We start from the raw sequence: 21,544 nt of genomic DNA on the forward strand, positions 1-21,544 counted from the left end.
TACACTGTAGATATAACATTTAAATACTTTTTTTTAAACAAAAACACAAGTATCAACATGAAATTTCATTGTAGCTCATTTTCACTGCCTCAGCTCATCAGTTGGGCCATATCACTCTTGTTTGCAAAGCTCTAAAATTCCATTTTCATGAGGGGAAAAAGAGCAGCTGGGGCATCCCCAGCCCTCCTGCCTCTGATCCGGGCAGGCTTTGTGTCCCAGCCCTAAAAGGCAGCAGAGAAACGACACAGCCAGATACATCCATAGTTACAATGAGGATGCCCCCAGGCAGCCAAAACACTTCAAGTTCATTTTTCAACCTCACCTTGGTCAGAATGAGCTTCCCCAGGCAGCACAGGGAGTGCAGAGGGATGGGATGGGAAAAGAATCCTCCAGGAGAATTGAGAATGCTCCAGGAGAACGGGGAGCAGGGAGAGGTGTCCCAGGCAGACACAGCTGATTTCCTCCCTCAGCAATCCCCTGCTGCATTTAGCACAAACTCAACTTGTGCAGCCGCCATGGAATATTCTGTTTGGTGAGGAAGGACAAAAGGATGGCAGTGGCTGTTTTGCCACATTTGGTTGATTGAGGCAAAATAAAGCACAAGGTGTGAAAAGCCACCAGAATCTGAGATTTTTGGTGAGTTTGAGGGTTGGGTTGTTTTGGGTCTCTTGGGGTTTTTTAGGTTTGGGGGGGTGGGAGGGGGTGTTTTGTTTTGAGGCTTTTTAGTTGGTTAGTTTGGTTTTTCCATTGTGTTTATTGGTTTTTTAAGAAAAACTAGGATGTAATGGGAAGGCAGGTTTTGCAAAGTATAAGTTATTGTCCATACTACTTTTCTGAAGGGAAACAGGATTTTTTTTTTCTTTCTATCAAAGCAAGTGAGTGAGCAGGGCTGGGTTTTTCAGCTGCCCTAAGTAAGGCAGCATTCCTAAGTAAGGCTGTATTCCTTCAGCTAAGTCTGCAGCATGAAAAATCACATTGTCAGAGGTGCAGAGCATAACCCAGCCACCTCAGCAGCAGCCTTCTCCCAGAGCTACCAAAGCAGCAAACCCTAAAGCAAGAGTTTTGCACAGAAATACCATAATTAATAGTTAATGAGTGGTGCTGTGCAGCTGCCTTCTGCTGTTTGGAATCCTGTCCTGCCAACAGGAAGCCTTCAAAGTGGACTTTGATGCTCACCAGTGGATTACTGGTCACAAGTAAATAAAAATATCTGCAGCTCCGTGGGTAGTGAGACATCAGAAGAATTAGAAATTGGTGTTAAGTTTGAAAATAAATGTAAAGAACTCACATCCCCAAGAAGGAAGTGAAAAGAAAAGCCTGTACAAAATTGTCACGTGAGGCCAAGCTAACAGATGGACCCCAAATGTAAACTCCTGGAGGTTAGGGAAGCTCAGCAAAGCCGAAGTTAAATCTGGAGGGGTATCTGCAGTGCTTCTAGAGGAGCTGAGCAGAGCAGGGATGGCAGGAACCTTCCCAAAGCTCTGTTTTCCAGCTGAACAGAGAGAAGGGCTCTGCTCTAAATGAAGAAATTCCCCAAGAGCACTGGGGTTTACAGCAAGAGCCTCAGCCTTTCTGTCAGAGAAAGGGATTGATCAGTGGAAAGAGAAATTCACAACAGGAACAAAGTCACTCACTCTCCAAATGCTGCCCTGCAAGGGGAGATCATAAATTAAGCAGATAAATAATTTAGTCGGCTGCCTGCTCTGTTTGGGGATGTGATATTTTGAGACAGGATTTTTTTTAAACACTGAGGAATAACAGAACAATTTGGTTTCTGGGCACCCTGTGCCAGGACCTCCCCACCCTCCCAGGGAAAAATTCCTTCCCCATATCCCATCCAGCCCTGCCCTCTGGCAGTGGGAGCCATTCCCTGTGTCCTGTCCCTCCATGCCTTGTCCCCAGTCCCTCTCCAGCTCTTCTGGAGCACCTTCAGGCCCTGCCAGGGGCTCTGAGCTCTCCCAGAGCTTTCTCCTCTCCAGGTGAGCACCCCCAGCTCTCCCAGCCTGTGTTCTGTACAAGAAGAATTGCCATTCCAAGGATCCCCCAGGAGGTCTGGAGCTGCAGAGCTCATGCATTCAACCCCTCTTTGTTCACACCTTCTCAAGTGCATGGGCAGAGCACCAGTACCTCCACACTTGAGATCAAACACAAAATTAGCCAAGAGAGAAGAGAACTTAGCAGCTTTGCCAGCATCCCAAGCTGCCCCATCCCCAGGCACTGCTGTTGATTTTGGCTGTTTCCACATCCCAGACAACACAATTATTGCAGCTCAGAACTCTGACTTCTTTCAAACAGACAGCTAATTAGAGATTTGAGTTCCTCCATCTCCCAGGAATTGAACACATGGAGATCAAGCCACCCCACACTGACCTTGCTGTTCAAAAATAAAAGCAACCTGCTTTAGTTAAAGAAAGATATTGCTGATTCTGACCAAGAATTCTAGTAAAACTCACTCCCTGATCAGCTGGCAGAACAACAAGAAGCAGCAAACTTGAGTCTTTCCTGTCACTTTGCCTGCCTTACAGAAAATACTGCAATTGGTGAAGGTGAAATTGTGTAGTGAGTTAAGAGTTATTCAGGCAGACTTCCTGCAGAGTCCCATCCTTTGGGAAGGAGCAGATCTGGGGCAGTCAGGAGGTCCCTACCAGCAGCAATTCCTGCCTCACTGGGACTCCTGCCCTGGTAACTCCAGCAGCCCAAACCAGCACTCAGCAAAGGGGAAATCCTGTGCTCAGTTGAGCAGGTGACATAAATTAGAGATATTTTGTTGGCATTTCAGCTACCAAGGAGCATGATGGCTTACAAATTGGCTGTTTGTCTCTAAATGCTCTTTCTAGGTCCTTTTGTAAGGGTTTTAGAGGAAAGCTTGCAGGGTTTGGCTCAAAAGGCTTTGAGTGTTTTGTTTGTTCCAGTCCATCACTGCCCCTGGGGGTAATAGAACCAGTTGTGATTATTGGTCACTCTTCTGAGGACTGAAATCACCCCAAAATCACAGAGCCAATCACACCACTTCCATGGCATTTATTAGTACAGCAGCAGGCTGCTGAACAGCCACTTCACACAGTCTATTCCTAGACAGAATACCCGAGCATAAATCAGCACAATGCACAAAGACTGACCAGGTTCCAGACCTGCATGGGCTGAATTGCTCAGCAAAGCTCTGGTGACCTTTGCCAGGTGCCTTTGTAGGGTTAGTTAAGTATGTTGGTGGTGCTGAGGTTCATTGCATTGTTAGCATGAGCAAATTATGTTCCCAATTAAATCACATTAGCTGGAAAAGGGCTCTTCATGTCATTCTGAGATGTTCAAGGATTTCCTTCACTCACAGCAAGATGACTCAAGCAGCCTGAGAGGGTCATGCCAAGCCACACAGAAACCACCTCTGCTCCTTGCTCAAAGCCTGGGAAGCAGCTGTTGAAAGGCAAAAAGTGGCTTAAAGCAAGAGCTTGTCACAGGAGCAAAGCTACAGACTCAGACCACACAGAGCACTCCCTCAGCTCAGACTGGCACCTGATTTGCCAGCAGTTTTCCTTACTCCAGAGTAAAATACTCCAACAAGGTCCTAATAGTGCCCACAGTCCTCAGAGCCAAGTGAGGTCAAGGAAATGACAGGTTTTTCATGAGCAAGTGGAGGTGAAGATCATGGCTTGTGTCAGCAAGTTCTGGTGATGTATCACATTACATAATAAGGAAAGCTCAGTGCTGGGAAGCACTTTGCTTGGGAAGTTACATAACTCTGCAATGTGTTTTAAAGAATTCTCCTTTCTTGCTTTCAGAGCAAGCAGGAGAGAGGGCAGAGAACCCTCATCCCCCTGAGAGGGAGCTGCTCTAATCAGATGCATTTGGGTGGAGTTTAGATCACTGGAGGAAGTTGTCAGATGGGTGAAAAAAAGTCAGGTGAAGAAAAAAAAATTTTTAAAAAAATCACTGCCAGCACATAAAAACACCCTGTGAGATGAGAACCTGGAATCTATTCTGGAGCACCAATAGCAGCAGCAGGCTCTCAGTGAGGTGTTCCAAGACAGGAACATTTCTACCACCCTAAAGTTGTCACTATGTTGAAGGAGAGCAGAGAGTAGGAAAAACCACACAAACCACGAGGTTCTCTCTGCTTTTCCAAGGACTCTTGGCTTCCTCTAAGGCATGAAGTGCCTCAGGAGACCCTGAGGTGTCCCAGGGATCCCCTTGGACAGCCCTGAGCCCTTCCCAGGCTCCAGCACACCCCACTGAGAGATGTGTGCTCACACACTGAGCAGCTCCTGAGCTCATCTCTGCAGCCCCCAGAGCTCCCCCAGCCCTGCCCCAGGTCCAGGGGGAACACAGGGACACTCCACAGGGAGCACAGCCTGCAGGGATCTCCTGGGTGGCATTCACACTCTCTGAACAGAGAGAGACATAATTCCTTCTCTCAGGTTTTTCCTGGGGAAGGACAGAGATCAAAACAATTCTTATCTCATTTACTACTCCCATGTTTTGGAACATGTAGAATGTGTTGGAAGATTATTTACCTGAAGGAATCTGCTTGATTGGATTCTGGTGTGAGTGTTTTGTTTTCCAGACCAATCTCTGCAAGCTGTATCCTGAGGTCGGTAGGAGACAATCAGGAGATTTGGTTTTCAGTGCTTGGGCTGCTTCAGTTTAGATGTAGTGTAATATAGTATAAAAAAATATAGTATAACAAAGTAATTAATTAGCCTTCTGATATCCTGGAGTCCTCCTCATCATCATTCCCTGGTAATCCCATCCCCCTGGTCCTGGCAGCCTGAGGCTGCAGCCACCACCACCCCCCTCGATGCTGCACAGGACTGCACTGCTGCAGCACTTGTGCACAGCCAAAACCCCTCTTAACCACTGTGCTCTGAAGAGATTTCAGCAGATCTCCTTTTTAGGATTAAAAGCAACCTGTGCTGCTCAACACAGAATCCAGATCCAAGCCCAACCATTCTCTTTTTAAGCACCAAAGGCCAGGAAATTTGTAAGGCACAACCCTGGCAACTGGGGAAAGCAGGAGCAGAAATTAACGTCCCTGCCTCCCTCCTTCAGTTCCAGTGACCTGCACACCAGGCTCTGATTAAATATTAAACCAGCACTAAGGTGAGCTCCATCTACAGCAGGACATGGTCACAGGAGCCTGGCATGGGCCTGGCAAGCTGCATGCCACTTGAAATAAATATGAGCAGGAAGATCTCTTGACCTTTGATTCAAGAGGTTTCTCCTACCTTATGTGAAGTAGTTTTTATCAGCCTTTTAGAATTCCCTTGCAACACAAGCCAGGAGCACCTATTGAATTCCATGCACAGTCTCAGATCACTGCCTTCAAAGTTTTCCTCCCAAGCCATTGTGAAAAAAGGTCACAGGTAAGCTCCTTCACTCCTGATGCTCCTCCCTTCCACGCCTGGCACTTTCATCTCCAAACACTTGCCTGGCACAGCCCAAACACAGCCCACTGGGCAGGGGGAGTGCTCCATGTCAGCACTAACTCTGTAGAGCACTGGTGTCACAACCTCAGCAAGCCTGAAATAAAGTGAGCTTCCTCCCTTCCTGAAAGGCAAAGTCATTCTCCCAGCCCTTGACAACCCCAAGCACTCAAGAAGTGGTGGACTCAATTAAAAGCTTCAAATAGAACCAAGCCTGAAAGCTGAACATAGATTTTTTTTCCTTATTCAAAGCTGGTTCATTTGCATTAGATCCCAGCCCCCCCTTGCACAGCAGGCCCTCACTCTTTGGGTCTCCATCAGGGAGATCAGCACCAGGAAAGGCTGTGCTAAATGAAGAGGAAAATCCTGCAGGAAGGAGCCATGGGAAGGGTCAGACATCCCCACTTTACTTCCTGTAAGGAGAGGCTGCTCACCTCTGTGGTGTTGCACACCAGGAAATGAGCATGAATTGAGATACAAGAGGACAGAGGCTATTTCTGCCTTTAAAAAGATCAGGACAGAGGTTTGATTTTAGCAGTGAATTTTACCAGGAGTCACACTGAGGGTTTGAGAATGCCCATCCACAGTCCTGCCTGGGTGAAGCAGAGAGCCAGGCAGGATGAACAGACCAAAGCAATGTTCTTTGGAGTGCACTCAGCTTCTCCAGCTTGAAACAAAATTGAATTCTTCTTCTGCCGTGGGCTGCACAGAAAGATGGAATGCAAGGAAAAGTCAAAATACACCTATTCTCCACAACACAGAGCCATTAATCAGAACTCCCAGCAGCAAATAAAGCCCCCAGGGGATATTCCTACAACTGTGAGTTCCCTCTTTGCTGTCACTACAAGGACTTTCCACACAAACAGCCCAACCTGCTCTCAAAGGACACCACAGCACAAGCTGGAGAAAGGCAGCCTAAAACACAGGGCACACAGAGCACACACACCCCAGGTCATGGTGCCACTGGATCCTGGGAGCCAAGAATTTAAAATAATGATCTGTCAGAGTGCTTTGGGTTTGAACAACAATGCTTAAATTTCCAGAGGAACACCTGCCTGCCTCCCAAGGCAGCCATGAGGGGAACAAAGGAGCACCAAGCAGAATGTTTCTGAGCCAGCTCCTGCTCTGAATTCCCTGGCAGAAGGAAGGTGAAGGCCCAGGTGAGCAGGAAGGATGGAGAAGAAGGATGGCTCAGGGCTCTGCAATCCCCCAAGGTCCCTCCAAAGCCAGCACAGCACAAGGTCCCAGCTGCACCACAGGAAGGGAATCCCACCTGCAGCCTGCCCTGGGCACGGGACTCAGGGCAGCTCACATCCCTGCACTGCCAATGGACCTTCCCCTTCAATTCCCTGCTCTGAGCACCAGCTCCAGCACAGCACTGAGCAGAGCATCCCCAGAGCAGACCTGGCAAACAACACCTGCAACAGCTCTGGGTACACCCAAATGCTCAGTGCCCTGCCTGTCCTGCCAAGAAACCATGCTAGGAGAATATTGTTATCTACCACAATCCATTACAAGTGGGTTTGCTTTCTTATCATTTGTCAAAAAACCAAAAAATCACCTTAATTCTAGTGAAATATAACTTTCTAAATTCAGAAAACCATACCAAGAGATCAAGGCTACAGATTGATGGGATCTGAACTGGAAGCCAATCATTTGTCTGGAATGACTCACATGCATCCCTGACATTTTGCTGTATTTCCAGGACCATTAATAGCACACAGAAGACAAACAAACAAGATTTTATATTCCCCACGTGTCAGCAGAGAACCATCACATTCACAGAAAAAGAAAATGTTGCTTCAGTGAACCTCTGAAACTGAGGCAACCTGGACCAGTCAAGCACAGAGAGGTTGTGCCCACCTCACATTAAAGGATTTACTCACATTAAAGTGTCCCATTTCTTACCTGTACCCGGCCCCAGCAAGGCACTGAGCTCTGCTGACCCAAACGTGCTGCTCAGCTCTGCCCAGCCCCAGCGTTCCCCTGAGCACTGAGCTCCCAGCAGCTCCTCCTGTGACACTCACCTGCAGGCACTCAGGTCCCACTGCCACCTCCCTAGTGAAGGTACCACTCACAGCTGTGTCTCAGCAACTCAGTGATTACCAACTCTGGTGGTTGAGATGCAGTCCCAACTTCAGACAGGTGATTCTTTGCTTACACAAGAGCTGGGTGGCCTCAGCCCCCTCCAGGTCACCAGGTGTGTTTCCTTCTGCACAGGGCCCATGTTTTCCCGACCCTTCCCTTTATCACTGACATTCCTGTAGAAGTTTACTTGTTGTTCTTGATGTCCCTGGCCAGATTTAACTCCACCAGGGCTTCAGATTCCCCAACAGAATCCCTGAGGACAATCTCCCTGTGCTCACCCACAGCTCCATGTTCCATGCCCAAAAGGAGCAATTAAAGCTCCCAAGTCACCTGCAGTCACTGTGAGCCAGGAGAAATCCAGCAAAGATGGAAAACCCTGACAAACATCAACTGCCAGCTGCATCCAAACCCTGCAGAAGGCCAGGAGATTGCTTCCCCACCTTCCCCTGCTGCTTTCTTTGCCTCATCACAGAATGAATTCACACTTAGTAAATCTGAATTGCTGTGCTGTAGTTACAGATGTATGACATGCATGCCTTTGTCTCCACTTGTGTTTGCTGGGGAAGTCTGACTAGAAATCTTATTAACATGCAAATAATGTATATTATATTTCAATCAGTCGCTATAAAGAGCTACTCATAGCAGCATTTTTCTTATCTAGCACAGCAGTAGCACTCACTCCACTCAGACACCTCGCAGCAGAATAATTCCTTTCCTGCGAACGTTCTAAAACGGCACCACTTGAAAAGAAAGTTTCCCTCGGCACTTCAAGACAAAACTTCGCTCATGAATCTTCAGCTGCGCTCGCAGCAGCCCTTCCGCCGTCTGGGGAGACGCAAAGGAGCGGAGGCGTTGCCATTGGAAACAGTCCCACGCTCCAGATGTGCCTCTGCAGCTGAGCAGGGAGAGCGGAGCCAGCAGAGGGAGCACGGCCCGGGAGCGGGATGGGGACTGGGATAGGGACCGGGACAGAGATGGGGAGGGATGGGGACCGGGATGGGGATGGGGGAGGGATGGAGATGGGGAGGGATGGGGACCGGGATGGGGATGGGGGAGGGATGGAGATGGGGAGGGATGGGGAGGGATGGGGATGGGGGAGGGATGGAGATGGGGAGGGATGGGGACCGGGATGGGGACCAGGATGGGAATGGGGACAGGATCAGAATGGGGACAGGGATGGGGATGGGGACAGGATGGGGATGCAGACAGGAATGGGGAGGGATGGAGGCTCCCCCAGGGTCACAGCTCCACACCCAACAGGACCCAACAGCCGGGAGTAAAACCTGCCAGTCGGGGATTCAGGTTCTGCTGGGAAAACTGCTCTGTTCTGCAGTGCTTCACCCTCTTCAAATATTTTGGCCACTTTGGAGCAGACTCAGCTCTGGAGCCAGGCTGGAAGAGCTGGGGGTGCTCACCCGGAGAGACGAAGGATTCAGGGAGAGCTCAGAGCCCCTTGCAGGGCCTGAAGGGGCTCCAGGAGAGCTGGAGAGGGACTGGGGACAAGGGGTGGAGGGACAGGACCCAGGGAATGGCTCCCACTGCCAGAGGGCAGGGATGGATGGGATATTAAGAGGGAATTCCTGCCTGTGAGAGTAAACAGGCCCTGGCACAGGGTGCCCAGAGCAGCTGTGGCTGCCCCTGGATCCCTGGCAGTGCCCAAAGCCAGGCTGGACAGGGCTTGGAGCAGCCTGGGACAGTGGGAGGTGTCCCTGTCATGGGATGATTTATGGTCCCTTCCAACGCAAACCAGCCTGGGATTCATTCTCTGATTTTAACATTGTTAGTTTTTCCTGCCACAAACCACACAAACAACATCATTAAACTCAAACAAGTTGGTTTAGAGCCAGGAGGGCACCCAGGATTTTTAGAGGCTTGTCTCAAGTGTGCTGCTCAACACAACCATTTCTCAGCCCAGCTGAGCAACCTATTAGGAGAAGATCATTAACTTTGACTTGCCCAGCTGTAAAAGAGCCATCAGTCCCCCGGCTCCTTGTGCCAAGGGCAGAGAACAGGGCAGCAGGAGGGACTGAGAGACACCTCCTGCTACTGTCCTCAATGGCAATGACCATTAACAGCAATTCCTACCCACATTTCTGGGCAGCAAAACCAGCATCTCCCACTGTAGCACAGTAGTTACAACAGCTGAGAATTCCAGTGTTTTAGGAAATGCTGTGAAGGATCTGGAGAGGAATTTCTAGCAAGGAATGTGGGGAAAGAGCTGCCCAGGGACAGGTACCCAGCAGCCAGCAGGATACACCATCACATCCATCTCTTCAAACCACATTGCTCTGCTGCACCAGAGCCCGCTCTGGAGCTGTCTCCAGTTCCAATTCTACAATTCTGCTGAGAAAAACAGTGCAATTAGGCAGGGACACAGGCAGAAAGGAATTATGACAACCTCATTCATGGGCTCGCTGAGCTAAGATGAAAGGCAGGAGTGCTGGCAGGTACAGCCTGAAAGTATCTGCAGGCTGCAAAACACACCAAAAAAAGGTGCAATTAACATAATAGAGAGGGCCTGAGTCGGAATGATGGGATCAAATTAGAATAATGCAAGTGTAGGCTGCACATCAGGAATTACATCTGACCTGCAAAATCCACTTACCTAAGCAGCTTCCCACACACCTCCTTGGGGCCTGGCCTGGCATGGCATGACCTCCCTGCACCTGCACGCAGGAGCCTGGGGCAGAGCACATGGAACAAACCCCCTGGTACAGGCTCCCTGCTCTGGGGCAGCTCTGCCCAGACTGGGGAGGGCAACCCCAGCTGAGCCCCCAAACTGGGGCAGCTCTGCCCAGACTGGGGGCTGTGATCCCAGCTGAGCCATGAACTCTGGGGACATTCAGTGCACTGTGATGCTCTGTGGGTCTGCAGCACAGCACAGCCACCAAAGTGAGCAGTGTCAAGCAGGGGCTGCTCCTGCTGCCCTTCAGAAATCCCTGGAGGAAGGCACAGCCTCTGCATCCTCTCTGGGCTCAGCTCAGCACCACTGACCAGCACATCAACAGCCAACTTCTTCTGCTGGGTCTAAAAAAGCACATGAAGCTTTTTGAGATGCTGCTGGCAAGGAGGAATTAAGAATTTACTATTTCAGTGTTAATAATTTAGTCCTCTATCAGTATGCTGTAGGAAAACACCTTGAAATGCCTGGCTCTTTTTTTTTCAGAGCTTCTGTGATCTGCCCTCAAATCAGCTCTTTCTGAAGACACTTTTTGGGGCGTGCTGTATTTTGCTTCAGGTTTTCAAAAGAGCTGCAACTGATTTTTTTTTTGCCAGAACACACTTTCCCTAAGGACTGGAGGAGTCTTGTCCTCCTAAGCAAACAACCAGGGCAAGGAGGCTGCAGGTTGAGAAATGTGCATGTCTGCTCTTCAGCTGCTCCCCAAGGTTTGTCACTTGGAGTGGACAAAGCTCAGCATCCCTCACCCAGCAAGAAGCTCAGAAGCAATGCTGACTTTTAGGGCTGACCCCAAAAACATTTCCTGATGCACCATCCCAAACCTGCCAAGTTTTGAGGGGCCAAGGACAGACTGAGGTGCTGCAGGGAGAGCCTCCTTCCCCAGGGCCTTCCTGCTCCTCTGGCTCTGTGGTTTCTGGTAAAACCCAGCAGAGACTGGCACTACAGAGCAGGAGAGGCCTTCCCTTGCCCTCCTTGGGTGGGCACAGCCAGCAGTGCCCTGCTGGAGCTCCACATCTGTGTGTGCACAGAGCAGCAGATCCAGGCTGGCCTGGAGGGAGGGCTTGGGAGAGAGGGAAGGGAGGAGGTTCAGACGTGGCCCTGAGAAATCACACCAGCTCTCAGGGGCTCACCAGGCCCCAGCACCCATGCACATTTCCACATTTTTTCCAGAAGGGCATCTCTGGAAGTGCTTTTCAGTTTCCTCGAGAGTGAATTCATAAGGAAGGCCATCAAAGCAGCAAGGAGCACAAAAATGCACTTTGTTCTTAAAGTTCAGAACACAACTGCAAAGTTGGGAGGCTCAAAAGCTGTGCTCTGTGTCAGCACAACAAAAAGCTTCCTCAGAGCAGGATTCCACATCCAGTGAGTCCTGGTAATTCTTTGGCACTGCCCTGCTCTAAACGGGACAAGTTTACTTCAAGTTTCAAAACCATCTTTAAAGCTATTGTGTTACAGTATGAGTTACTTTCTGCTACACTGGTTTTTCTCTCCCAAAACAACACTCTATTTCTGCTGTTCTTTTTCTGGACCATATTCTCCCTACCCCTCTGACTTCCCAGGAACTTTATTGATAACCAGAACTCTGCTCTGTCATCCCTGTGCTCCTGGCACCCCCTCCCTGCCTTGGTTTATTGATTATACAGCACACATCAGCTTGCAAACGAATTTGTCTTTACGTGTTATCATTTAGCTTAATGTTTAGCAGATATTAAGTACCAGAATTTGCCAATATTTCAGAGATCCAAAATAATTTAGCTGAATTTACTTAGCAAGTTCACATCTTCTTACACATCCTCACACTACTGATTTCCTGCAGCCTGCCAGCACCACAAATGCCTGTTCTAAGGGATGCTCACTCCTGTGCTGCTGTCCAAATCACAATAATGACCCCAAAATGAGGGCTTCAAAAGGAAAAGCACTCCCTTCAGCATGAAACCCTCACACTCAGGGCTCAGCAGTCCCACTGTTCCAGTTATGGATTGAAAATGAAGCAAACAGGGTTCTTTTAAGTTATTTGAAGGTGCAAGTTTCTGCCCGAAGCTGGAATCACACCATCCCTGCCTGCTATAGGGCTGACAGGACACAGAGCACCCTGCAGGAATAACCTGCTCACCCTGGACAGAGCCTGTGCTTCCCAGATGGATGCATTCCTCACCAGCTGAGCCAGACAAACACACAGGGGTGCCCCCCTGGTAAGAACTGCCCTGGCACTGCAGACTTCCAGCCACAAACCACACTTCCCCAGCAGCTGCTGGAGAAACAGGAGCCAGCAGCAGCGCTTCATCTCCATCCCTGCTGCCAAGGAGGCAGGGAAGGCAGAAGCTGCCCAAGCAGAAGGCTGCTGGAGCAGCCGCTGGGTACCTCCACTGGAGCACACAAACACAAACGCGCTGCTGCTCGAGCGCCGCGCGGGAGGGAGATGGGATTTACGTCATTCCCACAGCCTGTCTCAGCAAAGGACATCTCTGGATGGAGAGAAAACAAGCTGGTCTCTACACTAATGCAATGTCTGCCCTGCTGCTGAGGCTGTGCAGGGCAGCTCAGCCACAGGCCAAGTCACAAGCTGGCTTATGTAGGGCACAAGGAGCCTTCACATGTGACTGTCGCCAGAGCAACAACTTCAGCTGCTCCCAGCACACCTCGGGACCCCATCGTCTCCCAGACACTCTGGGGGTATCTCACAACTCCAATCCGGGGCTGCCATGGCCCAGAGAACAAAACCAGCCCCAGATTCATTTAAAAATAAATCAGCCAGGCCAGGTGCAGAAGTCAGACTGAGCTGCAAACGCAGCCCCTTCCTTCAGACTGTTCTGTCTTAGCAGACAGCTCTGCTCTGCCTCCTGCTCTCCTCTCACCAGGCACCTTCTCCGTGGAAAAACAGCAGTTTTTAACTTGATTAGGGTAAGCACAAACATCCCTCCCTAAGCTGAGAGGGGCAAGTGTTGAGTTCTCAGCACACAAATCTATCCTCGTAGAGATGTGAGAAAATGCAGTGCATTTGGGTTTACACCCAAAAAAAAAGTGCATTATTGAATTACACTGAGGAGCTGAGCCCTAGAGGCTCTTGCTGCTTCTCAAACATTAAATGAAATGGATTCATTTAAAATTAGTCCTATGCAACTCAGAGTTAAACACCTTAATGAGTTAAACACCTATTGTTATCTTCCTCATGCTGATTCATCATGTCTAACAAAGCCTCCTTACCAACATTTCTCATTTCCACCGGTGCATTTTAATGTTGATTTGCTCTCAGCAAATCATTGTAAAATTTGTGAGACTGCCCCCAAACCGTTTTTGGTCTGTCCTTGTAGGATAAGCAGCACACCTGCACCTGCTCACCCAGCCCACTGCTCCTCCCTCCCTTCTTCCATCAGCAAATGGCACAAAAGAAACTTTTTCCCACTCTGGGATTTTCTGGAAGTGCATACACCAGCTTATTTTTATATATTATGTATAGAAATAAATAAATAAATAAATTTATATTTTCTATTAAAAATAAATAAATTTATTTATATTTATATTTTATATATATAAATATATATAAAAATATATTTTTATTTATTTATTTATTTATAGTATTGGACTGAGTTTCTTTCTTCCAGAAGTCTATCTCAGGGCTCATTAACAGTTCCCCTCCTCACAAGCTACAGAATTTCTATAACTACAACAGCTTTTCCAAATTATTTCAGCAGCCTTCACCTGTATATTCCTTCCATTGTAAGAACTGAAAACTTTTAGGACTTGTGGGAATTTTGTTGTTTAGGTCGTCAGGTTTCTTTACTATCTTTCATTAAGACCCAACCATAGCCATATCATCTCACGTAACTTTTCCATGCTTCCTTTTATGCAAGTTAAGCACATCTGGCAACATAGGAGCCCTGTCAGGGAGCCACAGCCTCCTCACACAGGTGGAGCTGCTGCAGGACAGGAGTCTAAGCAGTTTAGAAAAGTTGCTCAAGTCAAGGTACAAGACAATTTCTAAATGCCTTGATATTTGACTAAGAGAAGCCTGATTTCCTTTAGAAAGTATTCCATTATTTTTAGCTTTGAAGTACAAAAGTGTCAGGAGGAGCAGTGGTCACTGACCATTTCAGCATCACTGGCACCTGACTCTGAACTTAGCAAACAAGGGATCCTCATGCCCACCCACACATCCCCAAGGTGAATGAGACAATTAGGTCAGAGGAAACTGAGGCTGAGCTCCTGAGAGCAGAGCTCCAGACCCCTGGAACCTGCAGGTTGGGCTGCTGGGAAGCTGAGAGAACAGTGGGACTGGGAGAAGCCTTTAAAACAAGGGCATTAGTTTCTATTTTCCAAGCTGGAGACTTCCTCCATCTTTTGCATCTAGCCAGAGAATAAAGGGATGCCATGAGTGGCTCCTGCCCCTGCTCTGGACAGCGTGGGGCCTCAGCAGCCACAGCCCCTGTGCCAGGCCCACGGATGTGACACAGGCACCCAGGCAGGGCCACCTGCAGAGAAGAAGGGGCTCCCTCTCCCGGGAGAACAATTTTGGGGGAGGAGAGGGGACAACAGGACTGTTCAGCTGAAGGTGGCCCTGAGGCTGTGGCTCCCCAGGGAGGCACGTGGGCCAAGGGCCCGGCCAGATGCACAGGGCTGGCTCCCAGCTCCCCACTAAGCCCCCAGGCTATGCCTCAAAGCAATACAACTCTGCCATAAATATCCCAGATTAATTCTGATCCCAGCATCAAATCCACTTAAGAGACTTAAAAGCCTCCGAGTGCCCAGAGCTGCCTGCCCAAGGAGGGCTCTGCAAATGAGTCCTGGGCTGCAGAGGAGAAATATTATCAAACAAGGCAAGCCATTTGTACAATTTTTGGTAATGTCGTTTACAAGAGACAAATGGGACAAGATAGCTGAGTTGACATCTTGTACTACAAGCACAGCCACAAAAATCCTCGGGTACTGGACATGGAGGCACAGGATAGGATTAGTGTAAATATTCCATGTTTTCTGGAAACACCTCTTTCTCCTTAAGGGATTGATTGATTGACTGATAAATGACAGCATGCTCTCCAGTTTATTAAAGGAGCTATTTACTTTCAGAGAGACATCTCTGTTTATAAAAAAGACTAAAGTGATTACCCCAGCATCACAGGAAAAGAAGCCCTGTTATCACTGACAGCAAGAAGGGCGCTGGGGAGGCAGAGCCACTTCCCTTCCCAGTCCGCTCCCCTGGCCAGGGGCAAGGCTTGGGAGCAGGAGCAGGCAAAGGGGACACTGAGGGACCAGCGACCCTTCTGAAGCCTCCACAGCAACACTGAGCAAACGCTGCTTCTGAGCGCCAGCACCGCCGACTCGGAGCGCAGCAGCGGCGGCAGCAGCACTTCCACCGTGCCGGCGGGAGCTCCCGGGACATCCCTGCCCGACACCGCTCTCCGGAGGGCGATGCTGCCGAGCCCAGCGGAGCTGCCCGAGCCGCTGCCCCGGGCCCCGGCAGCTCCCGAGCGAGCGAGCGGCGCCTCCCGCAGCGGGACGGGCACCCTGCACGGTGCGGGGCTCGCCCTCGCTCAGGCGATGCCGTATCCGCATCCCGGGGCTGGCGGCGGCCGGGAGCCGCCGCGTCTGTATTTATAAACCGGAGGAATTTGAGCGCAGCGGATCACAATCAGCCCATTGTGCTGTGTCAAGCAGCGAAGTGGGCTCGTAATCCCATGCATGCTTTTCCCACTCCACTCCGGGAAAGCCAAGCCTTAAATACTTTTCCAGAAGTAAAAACGCGCCGGGAAAGCGCCGACCGCAGTTCTTGCTATTCCCAAATCCCTGCTGCTTCGGAACCGCGCAACTAAGCGGCTTTCGCAGCGCTGGGGAAACGCAGACGATTAATTACAGCTTAGAGAGGCTGGCATAGATGCGGCGGCCGGGAGCGAAGGCGGCCCGAACGGGGCGAGCTGGCGCTGGCCCGGGCCAGCCCGCCGGTGGCGAGCGGCCAATGTTTACTGACCCCTGGCCGGGTCACTTTCGATAGCGGCCGGAGCCAAGGGCCGCTCCTCGGCAGCGCCGCGGGGCATCTCCCCGGGGGCGAGCGGCTCCCCACGCCGGGTACCCCCGCTCCCCGCGGCGCTCGGACCGGCACCGAACGCGCTCCGGGGAGAAGGGCAGGGCTCGCCCCGCTGCTCCCAGCGCCCCGCGACCGCGGCTCTGCCCGGGGCATCCCCCGAGCGCCGCGGGCGGTGGCGGCCGCAGGGACTGCCGTGGGCACGGCCGGCGGGGCAGCCGGGGAGCCCCGGCTCGAAACCCCCCGGGACCCCGGCCAGGGAGCGAGTGAGACACGAGCACCGAGGCTGGGGCCACCCCTCCGCAGCCCATCGCTGTCCCCCGAGCCGCCCCGGGCTCGCCCCGGGGCACACCCCGCAGGGAGTCCCGCTGCTGCCAGCCTCGGGCGGCCGAAGGCGGCAGGGGAAAGGGAAGGGAAACACCGCTAGGGAAACCCCCTGCGCGAAAAAGGGGCAAAGAAAGGCGGACAGCGCTTACTTCTCGTGCCTGGCGTTCTCCTGGATGGCGCTCAGCACCCCCGGGGGCGCGGGGGGGACGCCCTGCTGGAGCCGGCATGTGGCCAGGTGCCGGTGATGCTCGTCCTGCAGGCAGGCGTTTTCGTGGTACAACTTGGCCACTTGCTGCTCCAGCTCGTCTATCCTCCGCTTCTGCTTCTCCAGCAGCTCCTGCTGCGTCTCGATAATCTTGTTCAGCTCCTTCAGGTACTCGGCCGCCTTGCTGGGGTTCTCGGCGGGGCTCTCCATGGCCGCCCCGCACCTCCGCGGAGCGGGGGGGGAGCAGGCGCCGGCCAGCGCGCTCCGCTGGCAACTTAAGCGAGAGGGGAGGAATAAATAGCCCGGCGGGGAGCGGCGCCCCGCGGCCCCGCGCGTCCCCTCCTAGAGCCGCGGCTGCCCGGGCGGGCGGCGGCCCCGCGCCGCCATTGTTGCCGCTCGGCCCCCGCCGCCGAGCGAGGGCAGGGCCGCCGGCCGGGGGAGCCGGAGCCGCTGCCGGAGCCGCTGCCGGAGCCGCCCGGAGCCGCCCGGGCCCCGGTGCGCGGGCGCACGGCGCTGTCCCCGCGCCCGTCCCGCCCTGCCCGCGCCGCAGCCGGGCTCGCCCGTCGCCTGGCAGCACCCGCGCCCCCGCTGCGCTCGGAGCCGGGCATGGGCACGGGCGCGGGCCGTCCCTGCGCCGGGCCCGCCGCTCCCCGCCTCCCCCGCCGCCGCCGGGATGCGCTTAAGTAACGGCAGCCGCTCCTCCGGGGGGCCGGCGGGGGCTCGGCGAGCGCCCCATCCGCGCACCGCATCCCCAGCTCTTCATCCCAGCTCTGCATCCCATCCCCGCATCCCATTCCCGTATCCCATCCCCACATCTCATCCCTGTATCCCATCCCCACATCTCATCCCTGTATCCCATCCCCACATCTCATCCCTGTATCCCATCCCCACATCCCATCCCCGCATCCCATCCCCGCGCCCTATCCTGGCGCTGCTTCGGCCCCGTTCCCCGCGGCGGGAGAGCCCCGGGAGAGGTGCGGAAGCGCTCTCAGGAGCGGGGCCCCGGGGCGGCGCGGGGAGCAGCGCGCTGTGCGCGGAGGCGGGCGGGGACCCGGCCTGCGGGACCGGGGCTGTCCCCGCCACAGATGGGGAGCGGGCTCCCGTGGCGGGGGTGGCAGCGGGGGTGGCCCCCCGAGCCGGGCGCCCCAGCAGCACGCCCCAAGTCAGGTAGCAGAGCCCTCCGCCTCTCCCATCAGCAGCCCTGGCGTTAAAACCTCTGTTGGTGGAACGCTGCTTCCCGCTAAGGCTGCATCAAGCCAAGAAAAGTTGCTGAGGTTTTGGATCCTGTATCATCCCAAGTGTGTGTTGGGAATGCTTGTGAGAACCGGGAGTAGGAAAGGGAAACGGGGAGATACTGCAGGAAGAAGATAGGAAGCTGAAGACGTGGTCTTCTCCTCCCTTCCTCTTCATGTCTCCCTTTTTTTTTTTTCCCTAATTTTTCTAACTCTTCTCTCCATTTTTCCACTTTCAAATTTACAGTTAATAAAATTTTCTTAGAGGGGTTGTTCTGCTGTCACTGACGCCCCGACCCTTCGTGGTGGAGTCTGCTCTTCCTCCCCTCTGCCAGGACGCGCCTTTGCTTCAGGAGCGCGGCCGGTGCCGCAGGGCGAGGGGCTCCGCTCCCGGGGAGCTGCGGGCTTCGTCTCGAACTCTTCGGTGCCCGGCAGGGCTGCGAACGAAGCTCCCAAGCACAGGCTGGCGGTTCCAGCTGCTGTCCCTGTCCCCTGCCTCCCGCAGTCACCAGGGGAAAAGGGGCGTGAGGGGAGGCTGCAGCCACAGCCAGACCCGTCTGGCAGCTCCCAGGGCCACTCGGGCTGCAGGCAGAAATAACTGCCTGGCAAAACTTACTTTTGCTCTGACACGAGTGCACAAAGGGCTGCTGTGACTGCCGAGGTGACTGAAGCACGAAAGACTAATTTCCAGTCCTGGTGGGGATCCTGACTTCACAGACACGTCTTTAGCTGCTCCCTGAAGAGACCAAGCCTCCTTCCCAGGAACTTTATTAGTATTTCTCTTTAGAATTCTTAAAAATATTTCTTTCCCTAATACTGTTCGTTCAGAATGTATTTGCTAAGGTACAGTTTGCTCTGCTCTGTGTGGAAAGAAATGCCTATCACGGTATCTCACTGAGGCAACCTGCACAGTAGCAGGCAGCCAGAGTATTTGTCAGGGGTTAAATCAATAAATAAAGTGAACTTGCTTCTTATATGCAAAATAAACTGCAAAGTAAGACACTCAAAACTTATTAAAGGATGTGCAGACAATAAAAGCTTATTAAGCGTTTCACAGCAGTGGAAGTGGAGCAGCACAGCTCCTGCAGCGAGATCTGTTTGAAGCGCCCCTTTTTGGGCAGAAATTCCCGAGTTCACAGGACCCATGAGCCCTGCTAGGGAGGCAGGAGCCGCTTTAAGCTGAGAGTTTTCTGCTCTCTTGTCCCGCTAGCAGGGAAAAGGCTCCATCCCCACCCGGAGAGCTGTGCCCGGCTCGGCCCCCGGGCGGGGGCGACGGCTCCGGCAGGGACCGGCTGCCTCCTCCGGGGGCTCTGCCGGACTTGGGGGCTTTCCCGGAGGGTCCCACCAACCTCACCTGCCCGGCTGCTTTCCCACACAGGACATGGAGCAAATCAAACCTGCTGGGAGCCCTCTCCACAGGAAACCATGAATTAGCCTAAAAAATACATTAAACCCTGAGACATGCCCTGGGGCTGGCACCTGGAGCCTGCAGCGTGTTCCTGGTGTGTTCTGGATGTTGCTGCTGCTCAGCACTGAAGGAGGGAGAAGGACTCTGTGCCTCAGGGATCGTCTGTGCCGCTCCAAAAGCCTGTATGCTCCACCAGACTCCGTGAATTAACAAGGAGATGTAAACTTAGAAGATAAGCATATTCATAGAATCAATAATATATTCACTCTCTATCTGTGGAGACACAGATTGTAAAAGCAGACCCAGCTTGTTCAGATTTGCTCAGTTAGAAAATTAAGTGACATCAAGCCTAACCTTTTAAAATATGAAAATCATCAAAATAACATTCTTATTACTTGCTAACATCCTACCTCAGACAGTCCCTTTCCATAAGCTACACAGCACATGGTTAATTCTTGCCTGGGAAAGTGCCAGGGAAGATTTAAATATGAAAGGAAACATTGCTCATTCAGTAAGTAGGATTCTCTTACTCTTTATTATTGGGAAGAGAGAAATCACAGAGATGTTGGGGCTGGAAGGGACCTCTGGAGGTCATCCAGTCCAACTTCCCTGCTAAAGTACCCCATTACCCTTTGGGAAAACCTTAAAGTGTCTCAAGTTTTGGTATTTTCTGGCAAATCAATACCCTGCAGAGGATCCTTTTTGAGTGCTCAGGGTCTGGTCCAGACTCAGAGTCGCATCCCTGATGCTCACAAGCTCTTGTGCTGTTTGATGCCCACCAGAGATCAGACACAATCCTGGTCCTTGAGCTGCCAGAGCTCAAGGAGGGTTTGGACAAGGCTCTCAGGGATGCCCAAGGTGGGATTGTTGGGGTGTCTGTGCAGGGCCAGGGGCTGGGCTGGGCTGGCTGATCCCTGGGGGTCCCTTCCTGTTCTGTGTTTGCCTGTCCTGTTCTGAGAGCCTGGCTCTTGCACTCACTGCCCAGTTTGGGTGGATTGTCAGAGTTAAATTTATGGTTCTGTGTAGAGGCTGAGCACAAAATGTCACTGTTTCACAAATGGCTTGATGTGGCTAATAGTGCCATGGGTGAGCAAACTGCTGAAATAATTTTTTTCAAAGGAAGATAAGAGCAGGAAAAAGCCTGTGATACATATTTTTCTATGTAAAATTAATTAGGTCAGTGTAATATAAAAAAAACCAAGAATCCAGAAGTCATGCAGTGATTTGTGCTCAATCCTAACTCTGCCCTCCATCCCTCTCTTTTAACATTCTCTTCGAAGCCTCTTCTTTCTTGGTTGCATTTCTCTCCCAGTTCCCCCTCAGCCCCCTTAAATCTCTGCCTCACTTCTTGGTTCTGCTGCTGTGTTTAGACACTGAGGAATTTTATCCTGCTGTTCAAGTTTATCCTGTTGTTAGAATTTATATGTAGGTCACAGAACTCACAAATGGATGAGGGTGGAGGGACTTCAGAGCCCACCCAGTGCCATCCCTGCCATGGCAGGGACACCTGCCACTGTCCCAGGCTGCTCCAAGCCCTGTCCAGCCTGGCCTTGGGCACTGCAAGGGATCCAGGGGCAGCCCCAGCTGCTCTGGGCACCCTGTGCCAGGGCCTGCCCACCCTCCCAGCCAGGAATTACTTCCTAACATCCCATCCCAATGTCTCCTCTTTCAGTGTCAAGCTCAGGCCCCCTTCCCACCCTGTATTTAACGTGTTTGTCCCCTCCTGGTGTCCCAAGGCAGGACAAAAGTCCTGCTCTCATTCTGAGTGCTCTCCACACACCCAGCAGTGCCTGTTCCTCTCCAGTGGATCAGCTGGATAACACCAGGAAAATGGGGCCTGTTTGCTGCACTTTTTGGAGGTTCCTGGGGGAAAGAAGGAAATAGGAATCCCACTGTTGACCAGGACCACGGCCCCCATGAACCAATAATGCCTGGGAGATGAGACCTGACTCTGAGGGATTAAATGAGAAAAAGGAGAAAGCACAGCCATAAGGACCCAAAATCTTTTAGGAACTGTGATGTTTCTGGTTTTTTCTCTCTCCTGGTTAAACATAACCCACTTCTAAGACCTGATATCTTATTTCTCTTAACAGTTTATTTGATTTCTCCTTAAAGGCATGAAACTTCCTCATGCCTTTTCCTACCCCAAATCCTTTTCATTATAATCTCTT

General features: G+C 51.8%; 1 protein-coding gene across 7 annotated transcripts in view; it reads right to left on the bottom strand.

Annotated features, from left to right (window-relative positions):
- IQSEC1 (IQ motif and Sec7 domain ArfGEF 1) overlaps nt 1–18,008 on the bottom strand; it is a 285,226-nt gene extending 267,218 nt beyond the window's left edge. For 3 of the 7 annotated variants that reach the window (XM_050979508.1, XM_050979506.1, XM_050979505.1), the window contains exon 1: nt 16,678–17,025. In XM_050979508.1, the coding sequence (XP_050835465.1) occupies nt 16,678–16,943 (266 nt within the window). In that variant the 5' untranslated portion in view covers nt 16,944–17,025. Of the gene's footprint in view, nt 1–16,677; nt 17,028–17,947 lie in introns of those variants that run through there. The other 4 variants (XM_050979503.1, XM_050979504.1, XM_050979507.1 and 1 more) reach the window with 4 other exon arrangements.
- Nucleotides 18,009–21,544: the final 3,536 nt, after the last annotated feature.

The sequence above is a fragment of the Serinus canaria genome, chromosome 12 (assembly GCF_022539315.1).
Source record: "Serinus canaria isolate serCan28SL12 chromosome 12, serCan2020, whole genome shotgun sequence".
Lineage (NCBI taxonomy): Eukaryota > Metazoa > Chordata > Aves > Passeriformes > Fringillidae > Serinus > Serinus canaria.